Source organism: Falco cherrug, chromosome 3 (genome assembly GCF_023634085.1).
Source record: "Falco cherrug isolate bFalChe1 chromosome 3, bFalChe1.pri, whole genome shotgun sequence".
NCBI classification, from domain to species: domain Eukaryota; kingdom Metazoa; phylum Chordata; class Aves; order Falconiformes; family Falconidae; genus Falco; species Falco cherrug.
Window position 1 is genome coordinate 115,225,693 of NC_073699.1, and position 27,244 is coordinate 115,252,936.

Sequence of the window (27,244 nt, forward strand, 5' to 3'; positions counted from 1 at the left end):
TCCAAAAGTGTCCTACTTTATCCCCAAGCCCCGCGCCTGTCCCCAGAGCCCTCTCGCTCTGGCAGTTTCACCTGGGTAAGCTCCAGCTGTCGGTTCCATTTATCTGAGATGTGTGAAGTGGCTGGCAGGTTGCATTATTCTTTAAGTGCACATAGTTCTTCCAAAATTCATCATCTTCTTCCTAGCGAGGCGCAGCACTTCCCACAGGCTGGCGGTGGTGAAATTTTGCAGCATCCCAGACAGTGGTTCCCAGTGACCTTCCCCAGCCATTGCTGCTGCAGGGTGCTGGAACTCCCACATCGTGCTTTTTCCTGGCAAATATGGAAAAGCAGGACTGCAGTTTCACCGTTTTGTATCCCATCGGCTGTGGATCTGCTTATTTTTATCTAGAAAATAGCATATTGAAGGTATACATACCTGTTGCTAGTAGATATTTCAGCTGAGGTCAAACTACAGCCTCGCGTTACATCAGGGGGGTGGGGAGATGCGATTAAAAGCTGCCCAGTCTGCCAATAATAACTAAACAGTCATTAGCCAGAGCAGCTGCATTTCTGATTAGCATCAGTAGGATCCAGAGGTGACAAGTAAGATGGTGCTAATGGTGAAGTATCCCACGCTGGGACTTCTGTTCTGGAGTACAAAACTGAGATGCCCAGAGGATGTGTAGCAGGCCTGGGGGAGGGAATGGAAAATGGGATTTTTATATCCCGGGACCTGCAGGGCATCAGCAGAGCGGAGCTGGGACCTGCGCTGGGAACCACCCAGGAGCCACAGCCAAACCAGCTCCCAGCACTTGGAAATGGGGATCCCCGGCCCCCAGCTCATTGCTCCGCATCCCCTCCGGCTCTGCCCCTGCCCCATCCCACTGCTGCTTCCAGCGCTCGGCATCCAGCCCCGCTCGCACCCAGCTGGGACCTTCCCCAGCACCAGCCCGGGGCGGGGAGATGCCTCCAGCTTCCCTGCAAGGCAGGAGACATCAAAGGCACCAAAGCCCTGACTTGTCTGTGTTCTGCCTCGGCCCTTCTCCCCGCCCCCACCCCAGTTTGCATCATGGAAAATAGATGTCCGCGGGCCTCCAGCCGCGGCTGCTGGCTCTGCTCCACCGAGCGCCCGCGGCCGGCTGCCAACGCAAGTTCCTCCTCTCTCCGGGGAGGGGGCATTATTTTCCCCTCCCTCCCTCCCCTGATGCTGCATCTCTTCCCCTCTCCCAGAATAATTATAGCTGTTCAGGAAACACCGAGGAAAGCCAGCGAAAGAAACTGCTGCATTTTCCTCCTTCCTTCTTATCCGCTAGCCAGAACCAATTAAACCAGAGGAAGCTCAGCTCTTCCCTGCTTCCCTTTTAATTTCAGACCCCCTGCTAAGAGGAGACAGGATAAAATGCAAGATTAAATGCCTAATGCCTAGGATTCAGGATTACCGAGGCCAGGCTGGATGGTTGGAGGTGGAAGGATGTGTCTGGCCGAAGGGAGGTTGGAACTGGTGATGCCTCCCCGCATCTTCTTTCCCACCTGCGGCATCAAGGGCAGGGCAAGCGTGAAACCCCTGCACAGATCCAGCCCACGGGCATTTGGAAATGAGAAGCTGAACTCACTGATGCTCAGGGGTGGCCTTGGGAGGGGGCTTCTGTGACGGTGAGGGGGCACAGGGCCAAGTCTCTTGGATTTGTAGGTTAACGGCATCCCGCAGTCCCTATCATAAACCACACATGTGTCATCTTCACATTCCTCCTGCATCTTCCTCCCTGCTGGAGGGTTTCAGGCTTTGATGGCTGGGAAGATGCTGCTGATTTATTCATGGCCACTTCCCACCCATTAGCGTTAATAGCTCTCATTACTCTGGTCTGTCTGTGGAGCCCAGTCCTGTCCCAGCCTGGCCTTTGCTGGGAAGGTCAAGCACAGTGAGATGCTGCAGCCCAGAAAATTTCCTGGGACAAACTGTGTGCCGGGTTTCCATCCTCAGTATCTGACCTTTCCAACAGGGAAAGAGAAGGATGCCAGCTAATGTCCCCTCTCTGTTTCTTCTTCTTCTTGATCTTCTTATTCAAGAGAAGGAACTGCAAAGGTATAACTGTGGAGAGCTGCTCTGCCTCCCCCCCAGCTGCTCGTCAGCCGTGCCATATGGCAGACAAGCTCTGCTCTGGCTTGCTTTGGGTGGAAATGTGCCCTTTTGGTGAATCCCAGCCCTATATAAACCCCACAGCCATTGAGGCCACCACATCTCATCCCTGTGAGCAGCCAGGGGATCTCCAGGACCTTCCCAGGGAAGGGAAAATCAGGTCTTCGAGATAAACCTCCACATCTGAGCTGGTCATAGGGAAACAAGCTCCCTGAAACAAGCTGTTAAATTCCTGGTTGCTCCTGCCTTTGGTTCCCTCACAGCTTCAGACCTATCACCCTGCTTTGGCCCCTCACCTCCGCCCCACCTCTGCTGACTTTTGGCACCCCCGCCTTTCAACAGGCCCAGGGTGCAGCTCCAGCCCCGCTGCTGGACTGGTGGTCCTGGGGACAGGGATAGGAAGGAGCTGGGGGGCCGTGCTGGGCTTCTGGTGCTATAGGGCTGAGACTCCCTGCTGGGGCGCGGGGGAGGGGGGGGTTGCCCTGCCGGGAGCATCCCAGCAACATGCGTGGGAGCATTTTGCATCCTCCCAGGCCCTAGGAAGTGAGGGATGCTCTTTGTGCGCGATGGCTCGGTGCCTGGCAAGCGATGTGGGGGGGCAGGATCCAAATCTGTTGAGGAAAGGACTGCAGAGGATGCGCTTGTATCCAGGGAAGAAGCCAAATATCCCAAATCAATAAAGCTTTGTGTCTGAGCTTCAGCTTGGGCTAATCTCCTTTTCCAAGGGCTCTTGCCCAAGTCCTTCCCCCTCCCCAAGGTCTCCCTCCCTGCCTGCACACGCCCTAGGATGTTGGTTGAAGCAGGGACATGGATAAATGCAATATAAATGCAATATCGTTGGAGAGATGCTGAGATGCACCTGATGGGTTGAGGAGTAGATAAACGTGTTAACGCTGAGGCACTGCTTAGGCTCCTCCTGCTCCTGCCTGACCTGTGGTAACTAACTTTAATGTACAAGAAAAGGCTGTGGCAATAGCATTGGGTGATATATATATATATTTTTTTTTTTTTTAAATCACTAATCCTTTAGAGGCTTGATAGCAGAACCAGAGCTTTCCTGGGGGCTGCCTGGGGAGCTGGTGTTCAGACACAGCAAGCGACGCTGTTTCATAATATTGATAAGGGCTTATCTCTGCTTTGGGGATATTCGCCATACTTGGGAAACACAGGGCTCAGTTATTTTAATTGCCAGTGAGGTCTGTTTAATGTGCTGCCCTAAGGTGTGTCCTCAGCTTGGGACCGAGGCAGGTGACGGGACATTTGCCTCTTGTGTCTGCCCGAATGCCTGAGCCCTGCAGTTTTCCTCATGTGATGGAGCTCTGTGACAGCTTCTGCATCAGCAGAACACGGACCAGAGTGCTGGGGGACGCTGGCATGTGGCATGGGATGGCTCCGTGTCCCGCTGGGGGGAACAAGGAGCAGGGATGCTGCCAGGTGCTGCTGGGTCCCTCTGTCGGGCTGTGAGCAGGGGACAGCCCTCTCCCCCTGCCACACTGGCACAGCAAGCTGCTAATGAAAGCCTGGTGCTCACAAGGGTGTGATTTCATAAGAGAGGGGACAAACAAGGGACAGGCGGTGTGGAGAGGCTGGGGATGTGGACCCCAGCCCAGGTCGGGGAGCAGGCTGAGAGCTGGATGTGCAGAGGACGATGCTTTCCCAATGTGCTTCATCCCTTCGGAGCGCTGATGCCTTGAGGGTTTCTGCAGCTGCAGCCGCCACCCCATCGGTCACGTTCGTTACCTGCCGATGAAGCACTTCTCTGTCAGTTTGAGTTCTCCCCTTCCGAGCTCGTTCGTGAGCTCCTACAGGGACGAATCCAGCAATTTGATTAAACAGGGTCTGAAAACACATTTCCCTCTGTGCACATTAAATTTTTGCCCTGATAGTTTCCTTGGATTCCCCTGGGACTTCTCCTGCAGGATGAGCCATCAGGAAGATCCCTCGCCTCTCCGTACCTGTCCTGTCAGCTGAGCCCAGCCTGAGCCCTGCCCGCTCTGGCACAGCGAGAGAGGGCTGGAAATACAAATCACCTCCCCCAGGAGCCGTGTGGAGCTGGAAAAGTTATGGCTCGTTTTGAAACGAAAAGGCAATCTCAGAATATTGCATTTCTGTGAAATATCCCATCCCAGCTTTAGCTGAAGCACTTCTCCAGCTTTTATTTTTGTAATTCAACATCAGCAAGCACTAATGCTTAGTAATTTGGGATAAAATTGAAATGACAAACCAAAACATTTTGGTACGGAAACCTCTTTGAAATCTGGGGAAGAGCGAGGAGGACAAGCCTTTTGGTGCGTTTTGGGATAATCCTTCCTAGAGAGCCCCCTCTTCCCATCAGGAGCTGGATCTCAATCCCTCGTGTGACCAAGCAAATGAAGCGATGGCCAGATGCAGCTACTCCGGAGCAAAAAATTACTCTCCTGGATGCTTCTGCCTGCTTAAAATTAGGGCACCGACCCCCACCCTGAGCCATCCACCAGGGTGGTAGGTATATACACGATGTAAGCGAGCACCTCCCCTCTAGCTCTCTATCCCGTTCATAACAGGCAGTGCGTATTCTGCTTTGAAGAGACACTGGGTGAAATTAAAACCAGCTTCGGTGCAGATTTTCTCCCCCCGTTTGGGCTAACGCAGTGTTGTCAGAGCTGGAAATGAGCAGCCAAGTGGCCTCTGGCTAGTGCTGGTCCTGGGTCTGCAGCGTCTTGCTTCCCGCTCCTCCTCCTCCTCCTCTTCTCCCCGAGCAGCTGCTGGAGCACCAGGAATGTAAATGCAGCAGGCAATGTTATCTTCCCAAATATTTTCTGTCGAGCATGGATGTGTTGCTGTGGACATAAAAGTCCACAGAGCTGCGTTTTGGCCTAAAGTTTCCCAGCTTGATGTTCCCTTCCACTGGAAAATTTTTCTTTTTGCTTGTTTTTAGGGAGGAAATAATTCTTTATGCGGAGCTCTGCAACCCGTGAGCCTGGTCAGGAGGAGGAATCTCTTTACATGGCAGTGGAGGAGAGATCCCGTAAATCAGATCCCACTTTGTCTCCTGTACAAGTACTACTGGATAGAGAATAAAATACAGCATCATACAGTAAAGTGTGATACGTCCAGTACAGGAAAACTTTGCAAAACAGTATTTTAAATCACTGGAAAGAGAAGAGGCATTTAGCTTAAAGCTTTAGAAATATATTAAAAATCACTCATTTTGTAAATTTGGTTAACTTACATTAATCTGTGGAAATATGCAGATTTTCTTCTACGTGGAGATGGATGACATTTCCAGAACTCAAGTCTTTAGGCTTTTCCAAGTTCTTATTGAAAAGCCGGAGATAATTACTTTTGCAGGGACATAAAGATAATGACTCCACATTTACAGAACATGATTAATAACAAGTCTGTTTATATTTACAGTCACTTCACTTACCGCTGAAACGGGGCCACCTCTGAAGCAGCCAAGGCAGCTTTCTGTCCCACGGCGCTGGGAATCTGGCGCTGTGGTTATTTCCAGGCGTGATACCAAAAAATCTCTCTGAAGGGGACTTTGGGAAGATGCTGGCTCATCCTCCCACTCCTAATGGCTTGCCCAAGTCTCCTTCCCTGCCTGCCTTGGCTTCAGTCGATGCGGGGAATGTTTTTTCCCCCTTTTCTCTGCAGCAACCTTGTGAATATTGGGGAAGCTGCTCCAGCATCTCGCGCTGGGTGGAAGTTGGGTGGAAGCTGGATGAAAGCCCTCGTGACCTGCAAGCATCAGCTGCCGGCAGCCTGGGAGGGGATGATGGTCTGTTTCCTCAGCCAGAGATTGCTTCCAGCCACAAAATGGCCTGTCCCTTCCCAGCATGAGGAGCGTGTGACCACGGGCCAGGGATGGAGCAGTGAGCAAGAGCCATCATGAGGCTTTTTTTTAACCACCGCAGCTGACTTGGTGGTGGGAATACATCACATCCCTGCCCTGTGCCTCGGTTTCCACACTACCAGGGAAGGGAGAGGGATGTCTCCTTCTTACCTTGTACTTCTTTGCAATGGCAGCCCTGGGGCTGTGCAGGGCTGAACCACCCAGCCCCATCCCATCCCCGCTGCTCCGACTGCCCCCTTCCCCAGGGCAGCATCACCGACCCCAGCTGAAAGCCCTTGCACTACACATCCCTCAGCCAGAAGGGACCTTGCTAGCGAGAAACCTCTCTGCTGAGCCCTGCCTGCTGACCAAAATACCTCTCCGGGTCGTGACCTCACTTTGGCAGGTAGCATTCCCCTGCCCATCACCTCCCGCACAGGTTGGCAGCTGCCTCTGCACGAGCAGAGACATCACAGAGGCTCCTCTCTCCCCTCTGCTAATGGGGAAGGCTCCACAGCCTCACCGAGCTGGTGCCAAATCCTGCTCCAACAGCTGTATGTTCTCCAGCATGAGTCATCCCCACCCCGAGCTTTCAGCCTCTCCATAACAACATTCCTTCTCTCTGATCTCAGATCCTGGCTGTGATCACTCGCTGTCTAGTTCTCCTTCCTCCATCCACATGGTTCCTCCTGTCCAGGCTCCGTCCCCGGCCGAGGCAGCGGAGAGCAGAGGGAGCTTTGCCAGGATCACCAGAGCTTGAAACAAGGTGCATTCAGATCCTCTCTCTTCCCCAAAGTCAGGAGGAGGTGCCCAATTACCATGAGATTCAGTTTTTCTCCCTCTGAAGAGAGTCAGTGATGTCGATTCTTTTTCATATTGTTTTTTGTTGTTGTTGTTCCTCCTCATTAAAGATGTGTCTGTAAGAGCAACTGCTGCCTACCCTCTCCCAGAGCATAAGGGAAAAGGCTCCAAGGCTTTGGTCCTGCACATCTCCCATCCCACCATGAGCTCTGCTCCAGACTGGGCTCCCTGAGCCCCTTCCTCTCTCTCCCTGCTGTCACTTTTGTCCCCGGTGGGTTCTTTTCTCCTCTTCACCCCTCTGCTCCTCCGGAGGTGATCCCACTGTCTGCAAGGACACAGGCAACAGCGGCATCCAGCTCCCGCTCCGCCTGGGTACCGCAGGATGGACGGGGAGCCAGGCTGAGCTCTTCCTCCTCTGCAGGAGCTTGTCCCCTGCACAGCCCAGCTTCAGCCCCAGAGAGCTGCAGGCAGCTGCCCCCTCCCCTGTGCCTGCCTCCCACCTCTTGTGTGGGGGTAAACCCCCCAGGAGACGGACCCACTGCAGCATCACTGGGCGACCCGCAGCTGGGAAACAGCTTTTGAGTGGGCTGCTGCGTGGGGATGGGCAGTGCCCCAGCATCACGGCCCCTGCCAGCTCCCGGCCCTGCCCGCGCTGCCGAAAGCGCTGACCCTTGCTCCTAAAGCCGCCGGCGCTGAGCTTGCTGCTTCCCTCTCCAGCTCTTTGGCCAGCTCCGCCTGGCACAGGCACAGCCTCTGAATAGAACTCAAATTTTGCTCAAAAGCATTAATTTCATCTGGATTGTGGAGTGCCCAGATGGTCTCCAGTGGCAGCAAAGGGAGACCTTGAACAGCGTGAAGAGTCAAAGTCAGATATGATTCCTCCCTGGGCAGCTGGGTTTGTTAGCTCGCCTGGATGGCTGGGATGAGCGAGGCATCTCCCTGGTCCAGCAGTGCAGAGCTGTTATCCTCACCCTTCCCCCATGCTCATCACTCAAGAAGCTCCAAAGTTTCCCAAACGCTGCTTTAACTGAGCCCAGCTGGGAGCAGGGAAGGTGACCCCATGCAGCATCTCCACAGTGTAACCCAGAAATGTGGATTTTATTTCTCTCATCAACTCACAGGATGATGGTCCCCTGCCAGAGACAGGTGAGGAGCCCGACATCCTATGCCTCACTCTTGAGCTTCACCCCCAAATCCCTCTCCCAGGCAGTGCTCCCTGCCACAGAGCTGGGCTCTGCATCTGCTTACAGACCCCGGGGTGCTGGTGGCCAAGTCACGCAGGGAATCACAGAGCTGTGTTTTGTGGCTCCCTGGGGACAGCTGGGGTCTGGTTTGATGCTCTGAGATTTACCACAAGTATGGGGAAGGGAGGGAACGCAAGCTGGGTACATGTTTAATTAAAGGCTGATAAACAGCCTCTCTGCCTTGCAAAGCATCAGTGGCTGGGGGGTGTAAGGAGGCCAAACCTCCTCAGCACTTACCAGTGCATGGTGTGGTGGTGGTGGTGGTGTGTGAACACCTTGGCGAAGCTGAGGTCACTTGTGTCGGTGCATTCTGATGTGCTACCGGTGGGACACTGCCCGCTGCCCTGAGAGGAGGGGGATGCGGGGATAGAGATGTGGGGATGGAGATGAGGGGATACCATAAGTACCACGATCTTTGGGGCTGAACATGTGGGGATGGAGAAGAGGGGGTGCCATAGGTACCCCGATCCTTGGGGCCGCCGTGCTGGGGGCCAGCTCCTTGCAGAGGGTCTCCTCCCTGTGCCTGCCCGAGGAGAAGGTGCCTCTGGAACCTGCTTGGACCCCATGTGCCGGGGGGCTGCACCAAACGCCCCAGGCTGCCTGAGTTAACTCGGGTGACGCTGTCACCACAGCTGCCGAGCTCTCCCGTGCTCTCCCAGCTGAAGGGGGAAACTACGGCAGGCTGGCCTGGCTGGGAGGAATGGGATCTGCTGGTGCATCGCAGGGCGCGGGCCGGGGCCTGGGCGGTGGGGCCGGGGGAAGGGACTCCGGGGCTCCGAGCATCCCCTCGGGTACCGGCGGGTCCCATCCTGCGCGGGGGGCTGGGGACGCTGCTGGGCCTGGGGCCGGCGGCAGGGGGATCCCCAGCGATCCCCGCAAAGCGATCGCAACTTTCCCACGGCCGGGAAGCGGTTGCCGGCCCCGCAGCCCCGGCGGGACGGGGGATGGGGGGTCCCGTGCCTCGTCCCCCGCCCCTTCCCCGCCAGCGCCGCGCTCCGCCCCCCCGCGGGGCCGCGGCCGGGGCCGGGGCGGAGACCCGGGGCCGGGCGGAACCCGCCGCCCCCCCGCCCCGCACCCAGACGGCCCCGGCGGCGGCGAGGGCGAGCCGGGAGCCGGGAGCCGCCCCCCGCCCCCGCCGCCCCCCGCAGCTCCATGGCCCCGGCCGCGGCGGCGGAGCCCAGCGCCCGCCACCCCCGGGGGAGCGGCCCCGGCGGGAGGCGCACGGCTCGGCGGTGAGTGCGGGGGTCCCGGGCTTGGGGGGAGCACACGGGCACGGCCGTACACCCACAGCATCCCCGGGGGCAGCGACCCCGCGCGGGATGCGCAGCGGGCACCCACGGGCACCCAGCGGGGTCCCGCGCCCCCCGCCCCCGCAGGCACAGCGGGACCCGCACGCCCGGCCGGCCGCGGGCACACGCGTGGCGGCGTGCACGGGGCGCGCGCACACGCGTGTGCAAGCCCACCACGGGCACACGCACCCACGCGGGGCCGGCGGCCGGGACCCGGGCAGCAGCCGGCTGGACTACCCGATTCCCAGATCTGGGAGCCCACGATTTTGCGGTTCCCCCAGTCTCCTCGCTGAGGGTCGAGGCGAGGAGGGGGCACGCAGCAAGTCCCCACGCAGGATTTGATGTGGACGCTCGAGAGAAGTGGGTGGAAATTATCCCGGTAGCTCCTGGAGTGGGATCAAGAGGGTCTTTCGACACAGGGGACTCAGCTTTGCGGCTTGGAGGGAGGGGAGCGACCGAAGGCAGCCCCCCTGCTCCCGTCTCGCCTCCAGGTGGGTTCTGATTCCTCCTCACGAAGCAGGGGAGACAGGGCTCTGGCAGGGTGAAGAGCCCGGAGATGGGGGGGGTTAAAATGCTGGAGGCAAGAGGAATCCGGGCGGCGGGGAACACGCTGGGAACTTCATTGCTCCGGCAGAGCGGGATGGGGGTCCCGGGGGTGGGAGGGATGGGTGATACAGCTTTGTACCCGCTGGATAACTTGGGCCATGCCTGGGAGCAGGGAGGACTTGGCAGCCCCCCCGGAGTCCCCTCCCTCCCTCCACGCTGGCAGGGATTTTTCAAAGGAGCAGCAGGGAAGGTGCCAAATTCAGAAAGAGTTTGGTCCTAATTCCCTGGAAATCCCAGCCTACAGAATTCTTTCCCCTCTCCTTCCTTTTCTCTTGGCCATGAGGATTTGCAAGGTGCTTGGCCGCAGCCTGCATCTCCAGGTGCCCTGCCATCCTGCACCGCTTCCCACAAGCAGGAATTCTCCCAGGAAAACCCTCTGAGCTCCCCACACCTCTCCCTCCTCCAACCAAGCAAAAAGCTGCCATTAGAAATCCACTCTCTGTTTAAATTTAGATGCCTGCATTATCTTGAATTTGGATTTATTAATTATTTGCATCTGGTTCATATCAAAAAAAGTTGAGCAATGCAGATGTCCTGATTTCGGCATCAGCTTGGAGGAGAAACACAAAATTTGCCGGCTTTTCTATTGTCTCCTTAAACAATGGCCCATCAGAAGCAGCCAGGAATTACGATCCCCTTCGCAGGGGTCTGACATGAGTTAAGCTTCCATCCAACTTGCATGATCTCCTCGCTATGGGTGACTGCGGCTCATTTCCCAGCCATAGAGATTAGTCTAATTAGCAGAGCAAATCTGGGTAAGGCAAGCTCTTGTAATTAGTAATCAGTTGGATGTTTCCACGCACTTTCTTTGCCTGCGGGGTAGAGAGGAGTTTAGCAGATGGCCCCATTTTGGGTGCAGGGAGGACTTCGGAGAAGTCAAGGTGAATGGAGCTGGAGCTACTGGTGGCACTGGTGGCCTGGCCCTCCTCACTCCCGGGCGTTGCTGCATCCCATTTGCCCATCGGGACCTTCTTGCCTGTGGGAGTCCATCAAGCACAGGGTGGGAGGCAAGGGGACAGACCCCTCTGTGTCCCCAAACCACCCCGGCACCATCTTTCCCCGTAGCCTGCTGTCCTGGATCAGACTCCAAGTGACAGTGGTGGCCCTGGTGACTCCTGGCTGCTGCCTGGGATGTGTGACCTGAAGGTGGGAAGCCCCCAGCCTTTGGGGGGGCGGGCAGGGGGCTCTCACACCTGGGGTCTTCTGTGCCGCAACAAGGGGAAAATAGATGGCAAGCCCAGTTAAAACCAGGCGTGGGACCCCCAGCCCAGGACCAGAAGGTGGTTCCCACTGGGAAAGGGGATAAGGGGAAATGAAAAAAGCCCAACTCAGCCTGGAGAGAAGGCTCAGGGGGGACCTGATCGCTCCACGACTCCCTGAAAGGTGGCCGTAGCAAGGGGGGGTCGGTCTCTTCTCCCAGGTGACAAGTGACAGGACAAGAGGAAACGGCCTCAAGTTGTGCCAGGGGAGAGTTAGATTGGAACTGGGGAAAATTCTTCCCTGAAGGGTTGTCAAGCACTGGAACAGGCTGCCCAGGGACGTGGTGGGGTCACCATCCCTGGGGGTGTTTAGAAACCATGTCGGGGTGGTGCTTAGGGACATGGGTTAGTGGTGGGCTCAGCAGTGCTGGGGTAACGGACTCGATGGTCTCAAAGGTCTTTTCCATCCTACAGGATTCTGTGATTCTAATCCTTCCCACGCCGTGATAATTGGCGTTACTGGGTTTATGGGTAAGCTTCTGTGAGGGAACTTAATGATTATGATTGATTAACGGGTCTCCCCAGCGGAAGCTGAAGCTGGAGAGACAGATTTTGTCACTGCGTTGTGGACATGCTCGTTCTGGGGTCATGGCAGGGAGGTTTTATGCCTCAGGACCGAGCCCGGAGGAGGCTTTGCAGCTTCAGACTGGGAACCGGTGGGTTCTGGGATGGTGACAGGGTTTTCTGCTGGGAGAGACCCAGAAATATGTCTGGCAGCTGTTTATCTTGTTTCTTCTCTCTGGGCACCTTTAATGTGTAGCCGAGGGGGGAAATTTGATGTGGACTGAGAAAAATAGGAGAGGAGGAGACACCACGTAGGCGAGGACGTGGGGCCTCAAACCAGCCTGAGCATCCAGGATGCTGGATGCACCACGCAGCAGGACCGATGCTGCTCCCCGCTGGCTTCGCCTCTCCTCCCGCCGGGATGGGAGGTAAGATGGGGAGCGGGGAGCCAGTGCCTGGGGGCTGCTCCGTGCCGGGGGCGGTGTTGGAGGTTAGGCTGAAAGGAGTTATTTTTAAGCGTTGCATCTCAGCGCAGACTGTCATTACCGTGCTCCGTTCCTTCCCCGGGGGTGGGGTAGCCAGGGAGGGCTCTCGCAGCGCGCCTCGGCACGTCCTCGTGCCCATAAGGTCTTGGCTGCCTGGGTCCCCCTTCCCTGTGGAGGGAGGATGTGGGGGAGCTCAGCTACCACAGACTGGCATCACGGGCTCCCTTGGGGGCTTGGATGAGGCAGAGGGGGCTGTGCTGTGCCTCGGCGCTTTGAGGGTCTTGCCCATCACCGCGGCCTTTAACCATGCTGCGGGCTTTGCTGGCTGATTTGGCCACAGATTTCAAAATCGGTTTATTCCCAAAATCAGGAGAGCGGCTTTAAAGTCGCAATATTTTAGGAAAAGAAAAGGAAAAAAGAGGTGCTCTCTGTCAGGTATTTCTGGAGCGTCTGTTACAGCCTGGGCTGCTCCCTGTACCAGCTCCCCAGGTGATGCTCTGTGGGTGTGACGTGCAGCAGACCCATGGGATGGGGTCCTGGGTGCAGGGTGGGATCGTGCCCCAAGGGTGGGCAACGCAGCCTGGAGCGGGGCAGGACGGCAACAGGAATGCTTTCCCTGGGGAGTCGCTGGGTTTTAAATCTCGGCTGGCATGGTGGAATCTGTCCCGCACTGAAGCCCTTTCCAAGTGTGAGCCAAGTGCGCTCCTGGAAAGATAACTGGCAAGGGGGATAAAGCTGCAAGGGGAGGGCAACTGCCCTCGGGGCTGCCTGCGCTTGGCTCTTTTCCATGCGGCGTTTTTGCAGCTCTCCGACGCATCACTGAGCTGGCTGGCATCTCCTGCAGCGTGGCACAGGGGTGACACTGCCAGGCACCAGCACAGCCCCTCACCCCTTGGCCGGAGAGAGATTTTGAGGCCAAATCTGCTTTTTGATAGCCTGTGGCGTGTTGCAAATTCAAGCTGGCAATCTGTTCATGGCGGGGGCAGAGCATCCCCGGGGCACCCAAGGGATGCGGGGACCCGCATCCTTCCCAGGTTCCGCTTTACTCCCAGTCCCAGCTCTGCTGGTGTCGGATGCGTTGGGTTTTAGTGTCAAATTTTAGGAGCATCTGTCTGAGAAGGTGGCGGGAGAGGATTGGGGTGGGAGGGTGGAGCCAGCAATATGCCTTCATGATGGGGGGGATTAGAGAAATATTTGCGTTTATTTTAATGCCAGGCTTATTGTGGGGATTGGAAGCTTAACCTGGCAGCGGAGCAGCCCTCATCTCGCTCTGTAACGCTGACGGCGTTGACATTTCTATACCGTCATTCCTCCCCACCAGGAACCGAAACCTCAAAACTGGAGGCGTTGGGTCCGGGTGAACCACGGCTGCCTCCAGGCTGGAGGGGGGTGGCTGGGGGCCCCGAGCCACCGCCTGTCCCTGCCAAGGGACCCGGCTGTCCCCCTGCCCAGCAGCACCCATGGGACACCCAGCCCTGCCCTCCGGCTGAGCTGTGTCTAGCGCTGCTGCTCCAACATTGAATTAATCCATTCGCATGAGTGTCGATGCCTGCGAGTTGCAGAATTGGATGGCAGCGCTGGGGTTTTTTTGTTGTTTTTTTATTATTTTATTTTATTATTTTTTATTTTAAAGAGCTTATATAACCTTGGGGATTCTATTAATAAAAATAATGGTTTTGAACTCCGGGAACAACCAGCCCCGGCGATGAGCAATTAAATGCTCCAACTTCAGAAAGCAGACAGCTATCGGGCAGGCGGCGAGGAGATAAGGGGGAGGCGCTCAGGGCAGGAATAGTGGCAGGATGCTGGGGAGGGGGCAGGGGGGATCCCCTGCCTGAGGGCAGACTGCAGCATCTGCCTGTCCCTCCTGCCCTGCATCTCCATCCCTGTGCCCAGGGAAAAGGAGAGGAGTGGGGAATGGGGCTGCTTCAGACCCAGCCGGGGGTGGTGCAGGGTGGATGGGCACCCTCTCCTCCTCTGCACCCATTTTTAAGCACCCCAGCTCCCACCGCGTAACACAGGGATGAATCCAGTACAAAAAGGTGGGAAGAGCAGCCTGGTGTGGCACAAGAGAGCATCACCTGGACCCAAGGCAAATGCTCCAGGTGGGACCGGGGGGATGCTCCTGCTCCCCACTGGCATTGGCTTTGGCTCCATGGGGGCTCGGGGGGGGTTAAAGGAGATAACCACAGAACTGGGTTTAAAGAGGCGCGGGGCCAAAAATAGGAGGTGGCTGGTGTGTGCGATCAGTGTGGCTTTTGGGGCCATGAGCCCTGCGGGGTCCACATTCAGGGGGATCAATATCAAACCACCTTTGCTCCGCTCTTGTGGTTTAGGAGGTCTTACTTTTTTTAATCCCTAAGTAGCCAGGAAGGCATTTGAAGCATTTGATATAAAATTATGAGAGGCTGAATCTAAGCTGGTAATTAGAGAAAGCTGGGACATAACCTAAGTCAGGGCATTTGGAGACGAAAAAGACCCCACAGTCTCAGGGACATGTGTGAGTGCCTTGGTTGTTTCCCTTTAATACCAAAATATTTAAAACCTCATTTTTCCATCCAGGGTGAACATTGCATTGGGTTTATTGTGTTTCCTCCTTTGCAGTGCAGGTTTATGGGCTTGTTTCACCTTTAACGCCCCAGTCAGCAGTGGGCTGTAGGTTTGGGTTGTTTTGTTTGGGACTTTTATTTCCTTTAAATCTCCCTTATTCAAATTGTCACAGCTTGGCAGCCTTGTGCCAGGAACACGCTGTCATCCTGAAACTCATATCTTTAATTCCTTCCCTCTGATGCTAATAACACCTTAAGATGATTAAGACCAGGCAAAAAACCTTGGTATCTGATGTTTCTGCCATTGGTGATGCTGGCTGTTGGCTCTTGGTGCTTCATTCACCTCACCCAGTAAAATCAGAGCGGTCACCCTCCTCCTACGGGGGTGTTTCTCCTTGCATTTAGTTTCTAGCTTTTAATTGCTGAATATCAATGCAACCGGGCTGCTGTGCTATCCGAATGCTTTCCTTTCGCAATTCAAGATGCCACGGCATGGTGACCCCCCTCCCGCAGCATCCCTTGGCCGGGGGCCACCCTGCCGTGCTCCCCGCTCAGGCCGGTGGCACATTGCCGGCCGGGGGCTGGGAACAGCGCGGGCAGCGCTCCCACCCTGGCCCCCAGCAGCACCGGCAGTGCCAGGAGATGCGGGCAAGGGCACAGACACGCCGTCCTGCCCGGGTGCACAGCCACAGCCCACATGACCGGCCATCGCTGGGCGCACGGCAGCGAGCAGCCGGGCTGCGCTGACACAGATGCCTGTCAACATGAGGTTATTTATTTTTTTTAAAGATGTTTTTGGTCTGGAACATGTTCAGAGTGTGTTGTAGCTTCCCCGTGTCACGGGGCACCTCTTACCCTGTGCGTGACAGTGCCAGCCCAGCTGATGCTTCCCCATCGGGCTGGTCACCAGCTGGTTTTGGAGGCAACTTTGACACCTTCTTGCTCATCTGAGAAGCAAGGAACTGGATAAAATGAGAAACCGTGCGCTCTGGAAGGCCCTGTAAATCCCTGGATGTGGAGCTTTATCTTGGTGTGTGTGAGGGCAGGACCCTGTGGATGCGCCGAGCAGGTCAGCTTTCCCCTGAAGCAGGCGACAGCAGCGGATCGGGAAAAACGCCTCTTTCAGCTTAAATCCTGTCTGGGTGCTGGGTTGGTGAGTCCCGCGGTCTGACAAGCAGCTTGAGGACGATGGGATGTTGGTTTCGGTTTTTAGTTGTGTTTGGGTAGCGAGCGGGGCAAATGGGGGAGCTGCATTGCTTGCAGGGCCCTGGCGGGTGTGGGTTTGTCAGACCTTTAGTCTGGGTTTTCACATGTAGCTGTGCCTCAGTTTCCCTGGCCAACAAATGCACGGCCCCTTCCCTTGCTGTGGTCCAGCCGAGCTGGCTGGTGGCACCTTTTGCAGTTGTAGGACTCGGTGACCCAGGACAGGTCATTTGGGCCGCCGATGGCAGCGGTGTCTGTGCCAGAGCAGCACGTGGCACAGTGGGGTTCTGGCTGTCCTCACTGCCTGGCGCAGCCCAGGCGTCTGGAGGCTTTGGCAGCGCGGTGGGAGCGAGCTCAGCCCTCCACCGCTCTGGGGTGGGGAGGAGTAACCAGAGGAAAGCAGGCAGGTGGGGGAGGAGGGCAAAGCTGCCGGTCCTTGACATGGTGCAGCCTGTGGGCTTGGGGTCCCCTGTGCTCCCAGCAACCCTGTGCTCCTGGTGTCCCTGTGCCTGCCATGTTCCTGGCATCCCCATGCTCCCAGTGTCCCTGTGGTCCCCGTGCTCCTGGCATCGTCTTGCTCCCAGTGTCCCTGTGGTCCCCGTGCTCCTGGCACCCCGGGCACGCAGACCCTCCAGCGATGCTTCTTCACCTTTTTCTCCTCCCCACCCCACAGGAGGAGCGGTCAAGCCAGAGACAATGACTGCCGAGAGCACCAAAACCAATGGACCCATGCGGGAGCCAGAGGCCGGGGGGGACAAGCCGGCGGTGCCCCCAGCTCCGCCGCGGCGCCGGGGACGCAGGCTGAGGCGCAAGTCACCGCCAGAGGTCCCGGTGAAAGGGCAGCTCCGCATGCGCTCACCATCGGGAGCCTTCGTTATGGTGGGCATCTCAGTGGTCCTGGTGGGCATGACCATCGCTGTGGTGGGCTACTGGCCCCACCGGGGACCCGGGGGCATGGGGGCCAGCGCGGGAAATGCCAGTATGACAGGGGACATGAGGAGAGAGGTGGCCACTGGGCGCCACGTGCCCCACAGTGAGAAGCTCAAGCTGATTGGCCCCGTCATCATGGGCATCGGGCTCTTCATCTTCATCTGCGCCAACACCATGCTGTACGAGAACCGGGACATGGAGACCCGCAGGCTGATGCAGAAGGGGCTCTACTGCATGGCGGCGGGGCTGCCAGAGGCGGCCAGCCCCGAGGCCGGGCACTGCTCACCCGTCCCCAAGGCCAATGCCGAGTGTGTGGAGGGCTGCTACCAGGTGGACCTGTCCTGCCAGCCCTGCCCCGGCAGCAAGTGGTCCGACTGCTACGGCCCCAACAGGCTCCAGACCATGGCTGAGTTCCTCCAGCACCCGGCAGCATCCCCCGCCACCTCCCTCCTTAGCCTCCGCTCCGGTGCCTCTGCCGAGGCCAACCTCAGCCTCTCGTGCCGCGCCGGAGCTGAGTCCCTTCTCTCCTCGGCAGTTGGCACCTTGGCATTGCCCGTCATCAAGCTCAACAACCGCTTGCTGGACGCAGCGGCGCGGGGGGCTGGCAAGAGGGCAGAGGGGGGCCCTGCCGAGCCCCCCCTCGAAGCACCGTGGCTCTCCTGGGCTCCGCTCTCCAGCAGTAGCAGCGTTGTGCCCCGCAGACAGGACCGTGGTGGTGGTGGTGGTGGCCACGTTGTCATCAATGTGGATGGTGGCCGTGCCGGCATGGAGCCGGCAGCAGCGGAGCTCAGCCCCGATGTGCAGCTCCACGCTCCGGGACACTCCAAGTCGCTGGACCTCGGCCAGCCCAGGGTGCTGCTGGTGGCCCCCATCAAGGACCGTAAGAACCGGAGCTGGCCCCGGCTGGACCACATCAGCCTGGTGGGTTACGCCAAACTGGAAAGTACTGGCGAGTCCTCGGACCAGCTGCTGGAGCCCAGCGAGCCCCCGAGCCGGGGCAAGCCCCGACCCAGCTCCTGGGCGGTGGGGATGGAGCAGGGCGTGCGGGTCTGAACATCCCCAGCACCCTCGGGGACCGTGATGTCGCAGTCCCTCATCCTGGCCTTCAGCACTCACCAGCGACCCCAAATCCCCACGGCCAGGAGGGGTTCGGGGGCAGCGTTTCTAAGCAGATGCCAAGAGAGCGGTCCCAAGGCACTGCTCCCAGGGGAGGACTCGCCTGGGGTGGGATGTCCTCTCCCAGCTGCCTCTCGATGGCTTCCCGGTAGATGCCCTTGGCCTTACAAGCCCTTCTCCTGGTGGCTTTTCTGGAGGAGCCCTTGCTTTGAGACCCAACACAAACTGCAGGATGGGGACATGGTGGGGGGTGAGGTCCCACCAGCCCCCGCAGCACTTTATTTCAGCGGGGTTGGGGTGGGGGGGTGTTTTGGGGGGTGGGGTTCCCTTGCCCAGCCTCAACCCACCGGAAAATTTGCTTGACCAGAGCACGTAAGCCCAGCAGGGCTATTAAATGTTACCTTGATGCCATGTGGTCCTGCCTTGCCTCGTCATCTTGCCTGCGGGATGCTCGGAGGAGGCAGCACGCCTGCAGCAGCCTGTCCCAGAAGGTCTCCAAGACCTTGCTGCCCCCACCCAGGCTCATCTGGAGAGAGTAAGGATGCTCTATAACCAGCTGCTGAATATTTGCAGGATAAGGTGATAAACGCAAGGTTTGGGGGTTGGTTTTTGCAGAGTAGGGATGTACAAGGTGTCCGGGGGAGCTTCAGGCAGCAAGGCGGCGAAATTACGATGGAGTCACTGGGATGCGGCAGTTCCCGAAGCCCGCCTGTGGGTCAGGGTTCCTTTGAGCTGTTTTCTGGTGGTGTGAAGGATGCAAGTACTGCAAAGAAGGATGCGATGGGGCAGAGAGGCAGGCGTGAGTGTCGATGCTGGTTTTGCCAAGCCCTGTTGGGTGCTGTCGCATTGTTTGGTGCCCTTTGGATGCAGAACAGGAGCTGCACGGGATGAGGCCAGAGGGTCAGCCTCGGCACCGGGGTGGTGCGATCCCTGGCGAGAAGGTAGCACAGAACCAAAACTCTCCAAAACCCCCGGCATAGCAGAGAAATGCAGTAGGAAAATGTGGATAAACTGAAAGGTGAAGTAGAGAAAGAGGTTGGCTCTGCTGGGTGAGGCTGTGCTGTGGGGTGCAGCTCACATCCCATCTCGGAGACAGCTCCGGGCTCGGCAGCCTGGAGAAGGGAAGCATTGCCTGCCCCATTTTCTTGCAAATGAGGAATTTGCAATGCTCCAGCATTTCTTTCCCAATCCTTTCCCAGGGCCTTTGCTGTATTTACCCCTGGGAAGGTGTGGGCTGGTCACTCCTTTGGTGCCCAGCCCCAATTCCTGTTGATTCCCACTGGTGCGTGGCTGTGGTGTCCCTCCGATGTCCCCCAGGGGTGAAGCCCCCCAGGGAGGGCTCAGGGGGACAGGGAGGGCGAGGAGGTGTCAGGTCCTACCATCCACGGCACGGCCACAAGGCAGCAATGATGGGGCCTGGTTAAACTAAAAAATTGGAGGAATATCCTTCAGCTTTGTATTTTTAAGGCAGGGGCTGGCAAGTCCCAGCTGTGCCACCGGCTCATGCGGACACCAGGAAAATCTTCCACCAGGCTGTCCTCCCTCAGCCCTGGCAGGAATGATGCTGGGGTTTGACCTGGTGCTTCTCTCCAGAAAAAAAACTTTTTTTTTTTTTTAACACCAAGTCCATCTCTGGCTCTGGTGGAGGCTCAGGCGCTGGGGGCGGGGTGGGTGTTGGGCACCCACTGCCGGCCTGCGCTGAGCCTCGGGTGGCTGCTGAGGGCACCGAGGTGGGGGCATCCCCACAGCCCCTCTGTGGTGGGGTACCACTTGGGCAGACAGCTACATCTTTCCAAACCATCTTTTTTCTTCTTTATGTGTTTCTTTCCCCCCATCTCTGGAGAGATGTCACCTACTAAAAAGCAGAGAAAGATTATTTTTTTTGCAGCAGCAGCAGCTTTCCCTTGCCAAAGCATCCAGCACCAGCATCTTGCCAGGCATCCAAGGACCACCCCTGATGCTGCTTTCCTCATCTCCGGGATGCCATAGGGTACCGACAGATGGATCGGAGCGAAGAGGCAAGGATGGCTCTGTTCTCTGGTGATGCAGGAGGCTTCAAAACGTGACGTTGCAGCTTAGATGGGATCTCTGCCTTTTGCCTTCCCAAAACCAGAGCCCACTGTGGTGCGTGTAAATGGCTGAAATGTGTTTTATTTCTTTAGGATTTTTTTATTCCTATGTCTGCTTCTCCTTCCCTCCAGTCTGAAGTGAGCACGGAGCCTTGGACCTTGCAAACCTTGGGGACAGGATCCTTCTCCAGACCAAAACATCCCTGCAGAATGGCTTGGAAACTGCCTTTTCTGGCAAAAATATATTGCCAACACTATATATTTTATATATATAATATATATATTATATATATAAAAAATATATAAGCATTCCTAGCAGCTCAGAGACTGATGTCTGGGGCTGGCGGGGGGGGGGGGGGGGGGGTCACCCCTGGCCAGGGCTTTTGTCACCCAGTTTTGTCCCTCCATGGGTCTGGTGCCAGGGACGGGGCTGCGGGAGCCGGGGAGGGTTGTGCTGGCGCCGCTGTTGGCTCTCACCTGGCTTTCATCGCCTTCCACGTTGCCACCAGCCTCAGCACCGGAGCTGGGAAAAGGCAGATTAAAGCCCGCAAGAAACAACCCCCTCCACACACATTCAGTTTAGAGAAGTCAGGGTTCCCACAACATCCCATCCCCCCCACCTTTGAAAACTCACATGTTTTGTTTTAATTTTTATTATTTTTCATTTTAATGTCTATTTTGCCTTTCAAGCAGGAGCGATACCTGCTTCAAGTTCTGTTGCCTGGGGCACATCCAGCCCCATCTCCACCTTCCCCTGTGCCCCTCCGCCTAGCTCCCACCCTGTCCCATGCGAGACAACCCCCCCCAAGGGCTGCTGAACCCCTCTTTTCCCAAAAAGCAACCCCTACACCCTGCAGTGGTGGGTTTTTTTCCAGCTTTACAAGAAAAGGCTGTCTCTGTTTCCCGTGCAAACTCTCCCAAAGAAGTTGGGTACCAGCATCTCCCATTGCAGGGGAGCCGAGATGCAGCCAGCAGCTGCAGTCTGGGGGTCAGTAGCCCCCCCGAGGTTTCACCGGGAGCGATACCAGCCCATAGCTCAGCTATTTTTTTGGCTGCTTAATCTCAAAATTATTTTTGAGCACTGGTTCAATGCAATAAACAGCAACAACAAAGTTACCAGCAGGGTCTGCCCCCAAGCAGCATCCCAGGAGACCTGCCGGGAGGTTGTTTTTATCTGAAAATAACTTTTCATTTGGGCTTAACCAGCTGCAGCCAGAGCTAACGCCGGGCCCTGGGCCACGCTTTGGGAACTGGCAGCAAGGAACTGGAGCCTGAAATGCTGCGGAGAGCTGCACAGAAGCTATTTCAGGGCTGGGGGCTTTTGTTTTAATTTTCTCCCTTTGTTTTCTGGCTGGGGCTCAGCCTGACTATGGGAAGCGGCTGCAACCCAACATGGCAAACAGTGAGGGAGGAGAGGGGAACCTGCCTTCTGTGTCTCCTGCCTGGACCACACGCCTGCTCCAGCATCCTCCTCTTGCCCAACTCAGCAGCATCCTCCAGGGAGGCATTTCTGAGCCATGTAGGGATCATTTAAAAATGCAAAGCTGCTTGATTAATTAACCTGGCAAGTGAGAAGACCCATGCTCTCTCTGGGGGAAAGCATCATCTGTGCATCCCTCACCTTCAGCTCTGCCTATGGACATGGTTTCAAGAGTGCATGTGGGTTTTTTAACAGTGCCGGTTTCAACAAATGGGTGCTGTGGATTCTGTCACCCCTACGCTGTCCCTCCAGTGTGCTGGGAATAAAACTGGGCAGGAATAGATCTGGGTTCAAAGCAGAAATTTAAAAATAAAGCAGGAAAATCCACCCTGGATCTCTCCGTTGACCCCACTTGGCTGCAGAGCTGTGAAGTTAAAGCATCCTGGAAGGGCTCGAGCCCTCACGCTGTGCAGTTTATGCAGGATGGTGCTGGATGGTGTCTTCTCATCCTGCCCAGGGACTGGCTCTATAAACTATGGATTAAAACCCAGCCATTACCACCCACCGCCGTATCCCCACCCCAGGAGGTGCCTCCTGCAGGAGATTCTTACTGAGAGAAGGGGCATTTCACCAAGAACACCAGCAAAAGAAGATAGTGGGGTTATCCCCAGTGCTGACACATCCAAGGCTGACCGTGGGGTGGCCCTTGGGCCACTGTGGCAGAGGATGCAGGCAGAAGAGGCAAGGGACCCACTAATTGCAATTACCCCCCACCAAGGGACCTCTAGGCTGGCAGGTAGCTATGGGACAGCCATAGTTTGGGCCAAAAATAGACAAAAGGTGGGAAATGGGTTGGGGGAAACCACTGCCATAGGCTGTGTGTGGGAGAGGGGCTCTGGGGAGGGTGCGGACCCCACCAACGCTGTAAGAGGGTCTCCCGTGCCCAGGACCACCCCAGCCAGTACCGGTGGGGCTCCAGGTTCGCTGCTGGGACATCTCTGTGCCTAGGGTGGGGGTGGGGGTGTGTGTGTGGGGGGAGGGAGGCCGTTAACAACAGCCCTTTGGCCACTTCTTTAACAGGGCACCTGCATGGAGCCGGAGGCAGGGACTGTGCAGAATGGGGCAGGGTTGGAGCTGGCCCAAGAAACATCCCCCAAAGGGGAAAAAAGTGGGGGACAGGGAGAGAAGGGCTGGAGCAGCCACGTGGAGAAGCAGCAGATCCCCACTGTGAAGGATCCAGACCCCAAGCTCAGAGCACAACAGCTACCGCCACACTCAGCCAGATCAGCCACAGCTGGGGGACGGTCGCTCCCACCACACACCTGATGCTGCTCAGCCCTCCAGGTCCCACCAAGCTGCCAGCCCTCAGGCTCGGTTGCAGCCCTTCCTCCTCCTTCTCCTCCTCTCTCCGCAGCAAGGGAAGCCACAGCCATGAGTCTGCTTGGCCAGTAAGTCCGTCCTTAAGATTTAAAGTCTAGGCGAAGGGAAGCACTCTGCTAGCAGCCGTGCACTTGCAGTACAGCCAGGGAATGCAAATGCTGGTGCATTATTTCGGGTGAGTGTTCTCTGCTATAAATCTCTTTGCTGAGGCGCTGGGAAGATGAAGTGTCAGGGCTTTCCAGGCTGGGGCTGTTGCAATATGTGATGAGCAATAGTGCGGCGCTTCGCACCTGAAGTTTAAAGATGAGGACCCCTAAGTGGGGGAGATGGGGTGTGGATGCGCTCTCTGGGGCTGTAATGCCTTGTGGCCTTTTGGTGAGGTATATAGGGTGCTGCTTTTGGATGCTTTATTTAAAAAAAGGGAAATAAGTGAGATGCACAGTGCATTTCTGCATTAATGAGCTGGCACCAAACCAAGGGCATCCATCTTGGTGCTTCCTGGCACATAAGAGAGCCAGGCCAGGGCTGGAGCTGGTGTGGGTTTGGGGGTGGTTGCTTGATCTATTTTTTTTGCTTCATTTTTTGGCTCTTGTGGGTCTGGGGGTGTCCTGCATAGGCTCTCTGGCACCCCAGGCTCTGTACGTTTCTCCTGGCTTCAGAAACAGGCTGAGCAGTGTGGGGCTGATCCCTGGGGGCTGGTTCTGGGTGGGATGGGGCGAGCCGAGCTCCAAAGCCAGAGTCCTCCATCCACTGTTATCAGCATCCATACAATGTGTGCTGTCCCAACAGTCGAGTGCCGGAGTGTGGCCAGAGCTGGAGCTCAAATCTGGGGCTTTGGCTTGGAGCCCATCAGGGAGCGCTGGGGGCAAACCAGGGGAAGGAAAGAATCTGTGGATAAAGTGCTGTGTCTGGCATGCAAGGGGTTAACTGGGGCTTGGGGCATTTAAGGGCTGGGAATTTGGGCTTTGGGAGCCCATTCCTGCTCCTGCAAAACTGTCTCGTCTAGAGAAGCTCGGTAGGATGCGTGTGTTGGGGCAGTGGCGGAGAGCTTGTGCCGTGAAGGTTTCCTGCTGCGGAGGCAGAGCAGCGTGTGGGGCAGGAACATCCAAAAGTCACCGCGTGTGGCTCCGTGGGGACGTGCTGCTCTGGAGCCTGGGCCAGCCGTCGCCTCCCACGGTGGGCAGGATGGCAGGAGCCCTGCTGCTGCCTTTGGGGGACGAGAGGTAGCAGATCTGCTCCCGTGGCACTGAATGCCGCAGCCACCCGAGATGGCCCTGGGTGCCGGTGCTGCACCCACCGCGTGGGTTTGCACCCACCGGCACAACTGGTCCCTGCTGCTGCCCTGACCCCAGGGCTCTGCACGTTCCCCTGCTCACCAGGGTCAGTGGGACACATCCAGCCAGCGTGTCCTGCTCGACAGGATGGCCAGACTCTGGCCATGGAGCTGCTGCTGTCCCGCTCCGGGGGTTCGGAGGGGTAGGCAAGGTGGTGATGGAGCAGGGATGCCACTTCAGGTCTGTGGTGTTTTGAGAAGGCCAGTGTGGAGCAACTGGGGTGCACTGGGGTGTCATCCCGCCTGTTGATTCGGTGTTCCAGCCTCCCAGGGGCTGGCGAGGTCCCAGGGTGCTTGGCAGAGCAATAGGGATGCTCTGCTCGCCCCAGCCGATGTGGGGGGCTGCTCCTGGGGGAGCACTGAGCCCTTAGAGCCAGGGGGGAGTGAGGAGCTGCTGGCATCCCGCAGCGGGGCTTACCTGGGGGGTCAGGGACAAAACAGGTGAACCCAGTGCCACTGACCCGGCTGCTGCGGGACAGGAGGTTGCTCCCTGCCCCTGGCTTTGACTTTCCCCCCTGCGCCTCAGTTTTCCCAGTTATGGAGCTCAGGGTCGAGCTCAGTGTGTCCTACCTGGCTCACTGCGAATGCAGTTCCTCCCTTTCAACCCTGTTTTTCCCAGATCCTAAACCACCCTGGGCTCTCCCGTCTAGAAGGGATGGAGTCAACCCCGCTGCCTGCCTGGCTCCCGCAGCGGTTCCCCTCTGGGCCCTGAGAGCAGCCCTGACCCTGGGGCACCGCTGACCCGCCGGGAACACGACTGGCTGCCCGAGCCCCCGAAATGAGAGGAATGACCTAAAAATAGCCCGAGCTGGAACAAGCTGGTGTTTGAATGGGAACTTTCTCCTCCCAGTGTGATGGACTCCTTCGGGTCCTGGGTCAGGGTCTGGGATGGAGACATTGGGGAAGGACCAGGGATGGAGATGGGTGATGAAGGGAAAGGGCTTTTGTGGCTCCTTCCCAAAGGGTGAGATCTCTCAGACGGAGCCGTTGCCTTTGGTGTGGGATCTCGGGGTTGGAGCTGGCATGGGGCCACCCAGGAGCCCGGGCTCAGGCCCCCCAGGGAGCCTGTGTGCTGCTGCTGCTGCCTTCTGCTGCTGTTGGGACAAGGGGGTTGGGGTGGTTTGGTGTTTTTTTTTATTTTCATGTCTCTAGATTGCCATGGTGTTTGTTTACCTAATATTTTCCCTTGTTTGTAACCAGGCAAAATGCTGCAGGGCTCTAGGCTTGGCAGACTTTGCAGTTTGGGAGGGGGGAAACTGAGGCACGGGGCTAAAGGGGAGCAATAGGGCTCAGACCCTGCGCCACTCTGGCTGGGGAGGGGGGTAAGGGCACCCTGTGCTTGGGACACCCAGCCCGGGGAGGCTGTAAGCAGTGGGGGCTTTAAGGAGAAGCCTTTCCAGTCGTGGTGGTCTCCTGGCTGATGGCCCCAGGGCTCGGCAGCAGAGCAAAGGGTCATGGCTGAGCATCGGTGGTTGGTGTTTGCTGTCCCAGCGCTTGTCCCCTGGGGAAATGAGCTGGGGACAAATTTCCCTTGGGCATTTTGGATGGGGCTTAAATGTCCCCTGTGCCATGGATGTCCTTGCACCTGCGATGGCGATGGTCCTGCCCAGCAAAGCACGGTGGTGGAGGGGCACGTAGGACCAAGTCCCTGGTGCCACCAATGTCCCTGCAGCATGTCTGGTCCAGTGCCGGGGGGGGACGGGCTGGGAGCCCCTTGGGGAGGGCAGAGGCAGCAGGGACGGTCATCAGCCCAGCGTCCCCTCACCTGGGGTGGGAGTCCCAAGGCTGATGGTCTTTGAGCCAGGACATGCTGCTGGACTCCGGCACAGCCCGGTTGGGATGCTCCCCGGTGCCACTGGTGGAGCAGAGCTGGTGCTGAGCCGGGAGCCGTGGGGAGGGGCTGGGACCCAGCTCCAAGATGCTCCTGGGTGATATCAAACAGCATGGGTGATGCCTTGGCCAACTGGCCGCTGAGCCAGGGACCGGCACCCCGAAGTGCAGCCGAGCACAGTAATGGAACCGTGTTTGGGTGGTTTGCTCCCCAACGCGATGTCTTTGGAGCTGTGGCTCATCACGCCAACGCGTTATCTGAAGGAGCTGGGACCCCCGTGAGCCCCAGCCCCCCGGGACAGGGTTATTTAAGGTGCATTTTGGTGTGACCCTAATGGGGTCGGACAAGGCGCAGAGCCCAGGGTGCCCCGGCCGTGCGCAACAGCCCATGCTGGCCTGGGGAAATAACGTGATGGTCGGCTCTGCCTCCTTGCTGCAAGTAAATCAAGTTGCTGTGACATTTTACAGAAAGCAGCTCCGGCAGTGGCTGTTTCCCAGATATCTGGGGCTGACTGCTGAGGCCCCTTTGTAATTTTTGCTTTACGGTACGTTGAGATTTAATACTTGGAGCAGAATGAAAGCAAACTGGCCAAAGGCAGGGTGTCAGCAAGATGCAATGGCTCATCTCTGGAGCAATTTAAACTAAGGTTGCTTTTAGTATGCAAATATAGACGTGCATGAATATAGACATGGGCATGAGTGACAACAGGGTTGTATAACCCTTCTCTTCTGTTGGGGAAACTGAGGCACGGGGGGATGGTACAGCAGCCAGCCCGGGGGCTGCCCTTGCCTGCAGGGATGCTCTTCCCATCCCCTTCCCAGTCTCTGGCTGGACCAACTGGCTTTTGTTCTCTGTTGGGCTGGTGGCCAAGATGCCCTGTCAGCTTTCTGCTCAGTATTTCTGATCCTCCTAAGGCTGCTGCAGCCAGAAAAAATGTGACAGGACCAAAAAAAAAAGCTAGGTTGGACATCTCCCCTGCTCCAGTTCCATCACATTCGCTCACCATTAGGCAGCAGCTGTGGAGCAGAAACCCTCACCTGAGCTCACCTCAAATCCAGTAGCTCCAAGGGTTTTATATCAAGTGATGATGCTTTAGGAAAAACTTGGGACTCTGGGGCTCCCTTCTGGCCCTTTCTGGGCGTTTTGGTCCCACAGGCAGCCCCGCCGGGAGCTGGCTGAAGCATCTGAAGCCACACAGAGTGCAGCTGGTGGCAGCAGAGCCCGGCGTGGGGCTGGGGAGAGAGATCTGGAGGAGGGTGAGTAGAAGAAAAAAGGCTTCAGGGCCAGGGA

General features: G+C 57.2%; 1 protein-coding gene across 3 annotated transcripts; it reads left to right on the forward strand.

Annotated features, from left to right (window-relative positions):
• The first annotated feature begins 9,031 nt into the window (after positions 1-9,031).
• Positions 9,032-18,205, forward strand: TMEM200B (transmembrane protein 200B). 3 transcript variants are annotated; one of them, XM_055706190.1, is made up of 2 exons: positions 9,032-9,212; positions 16,549-18,205. In XM_055706190.1, the coding sequence occupies exon 2, from the start codon at positions 16,572-16,574 to the stop codon at positions 17,856-17,858; it is 1,287 nt and encodes a 428-aa protein (XP_055562165.1). In that variant the 5' UTR covers positions 9,032-9,212; positions 16,549-16,571; the 3' UTR covers positions 17,859-18,205. The 3 variants fall into 3 exon arrangements, with proteins under 3 accessions (XP_055562165.1, XP_005433079.2, XP_027668761.2); XM_005433022.3 differs by lacking the exon at positions 9,032-9,212 and adding an exon at positions 9,236-9,760; XM_027812960.2 differs by lacking the exon at positions 9,032-9,212 and adding an exon at positions 9,986-12,066.
• The last annotated feature ends 9,039 nt before the right edge of the window (positions 18,206-27,244 follow it).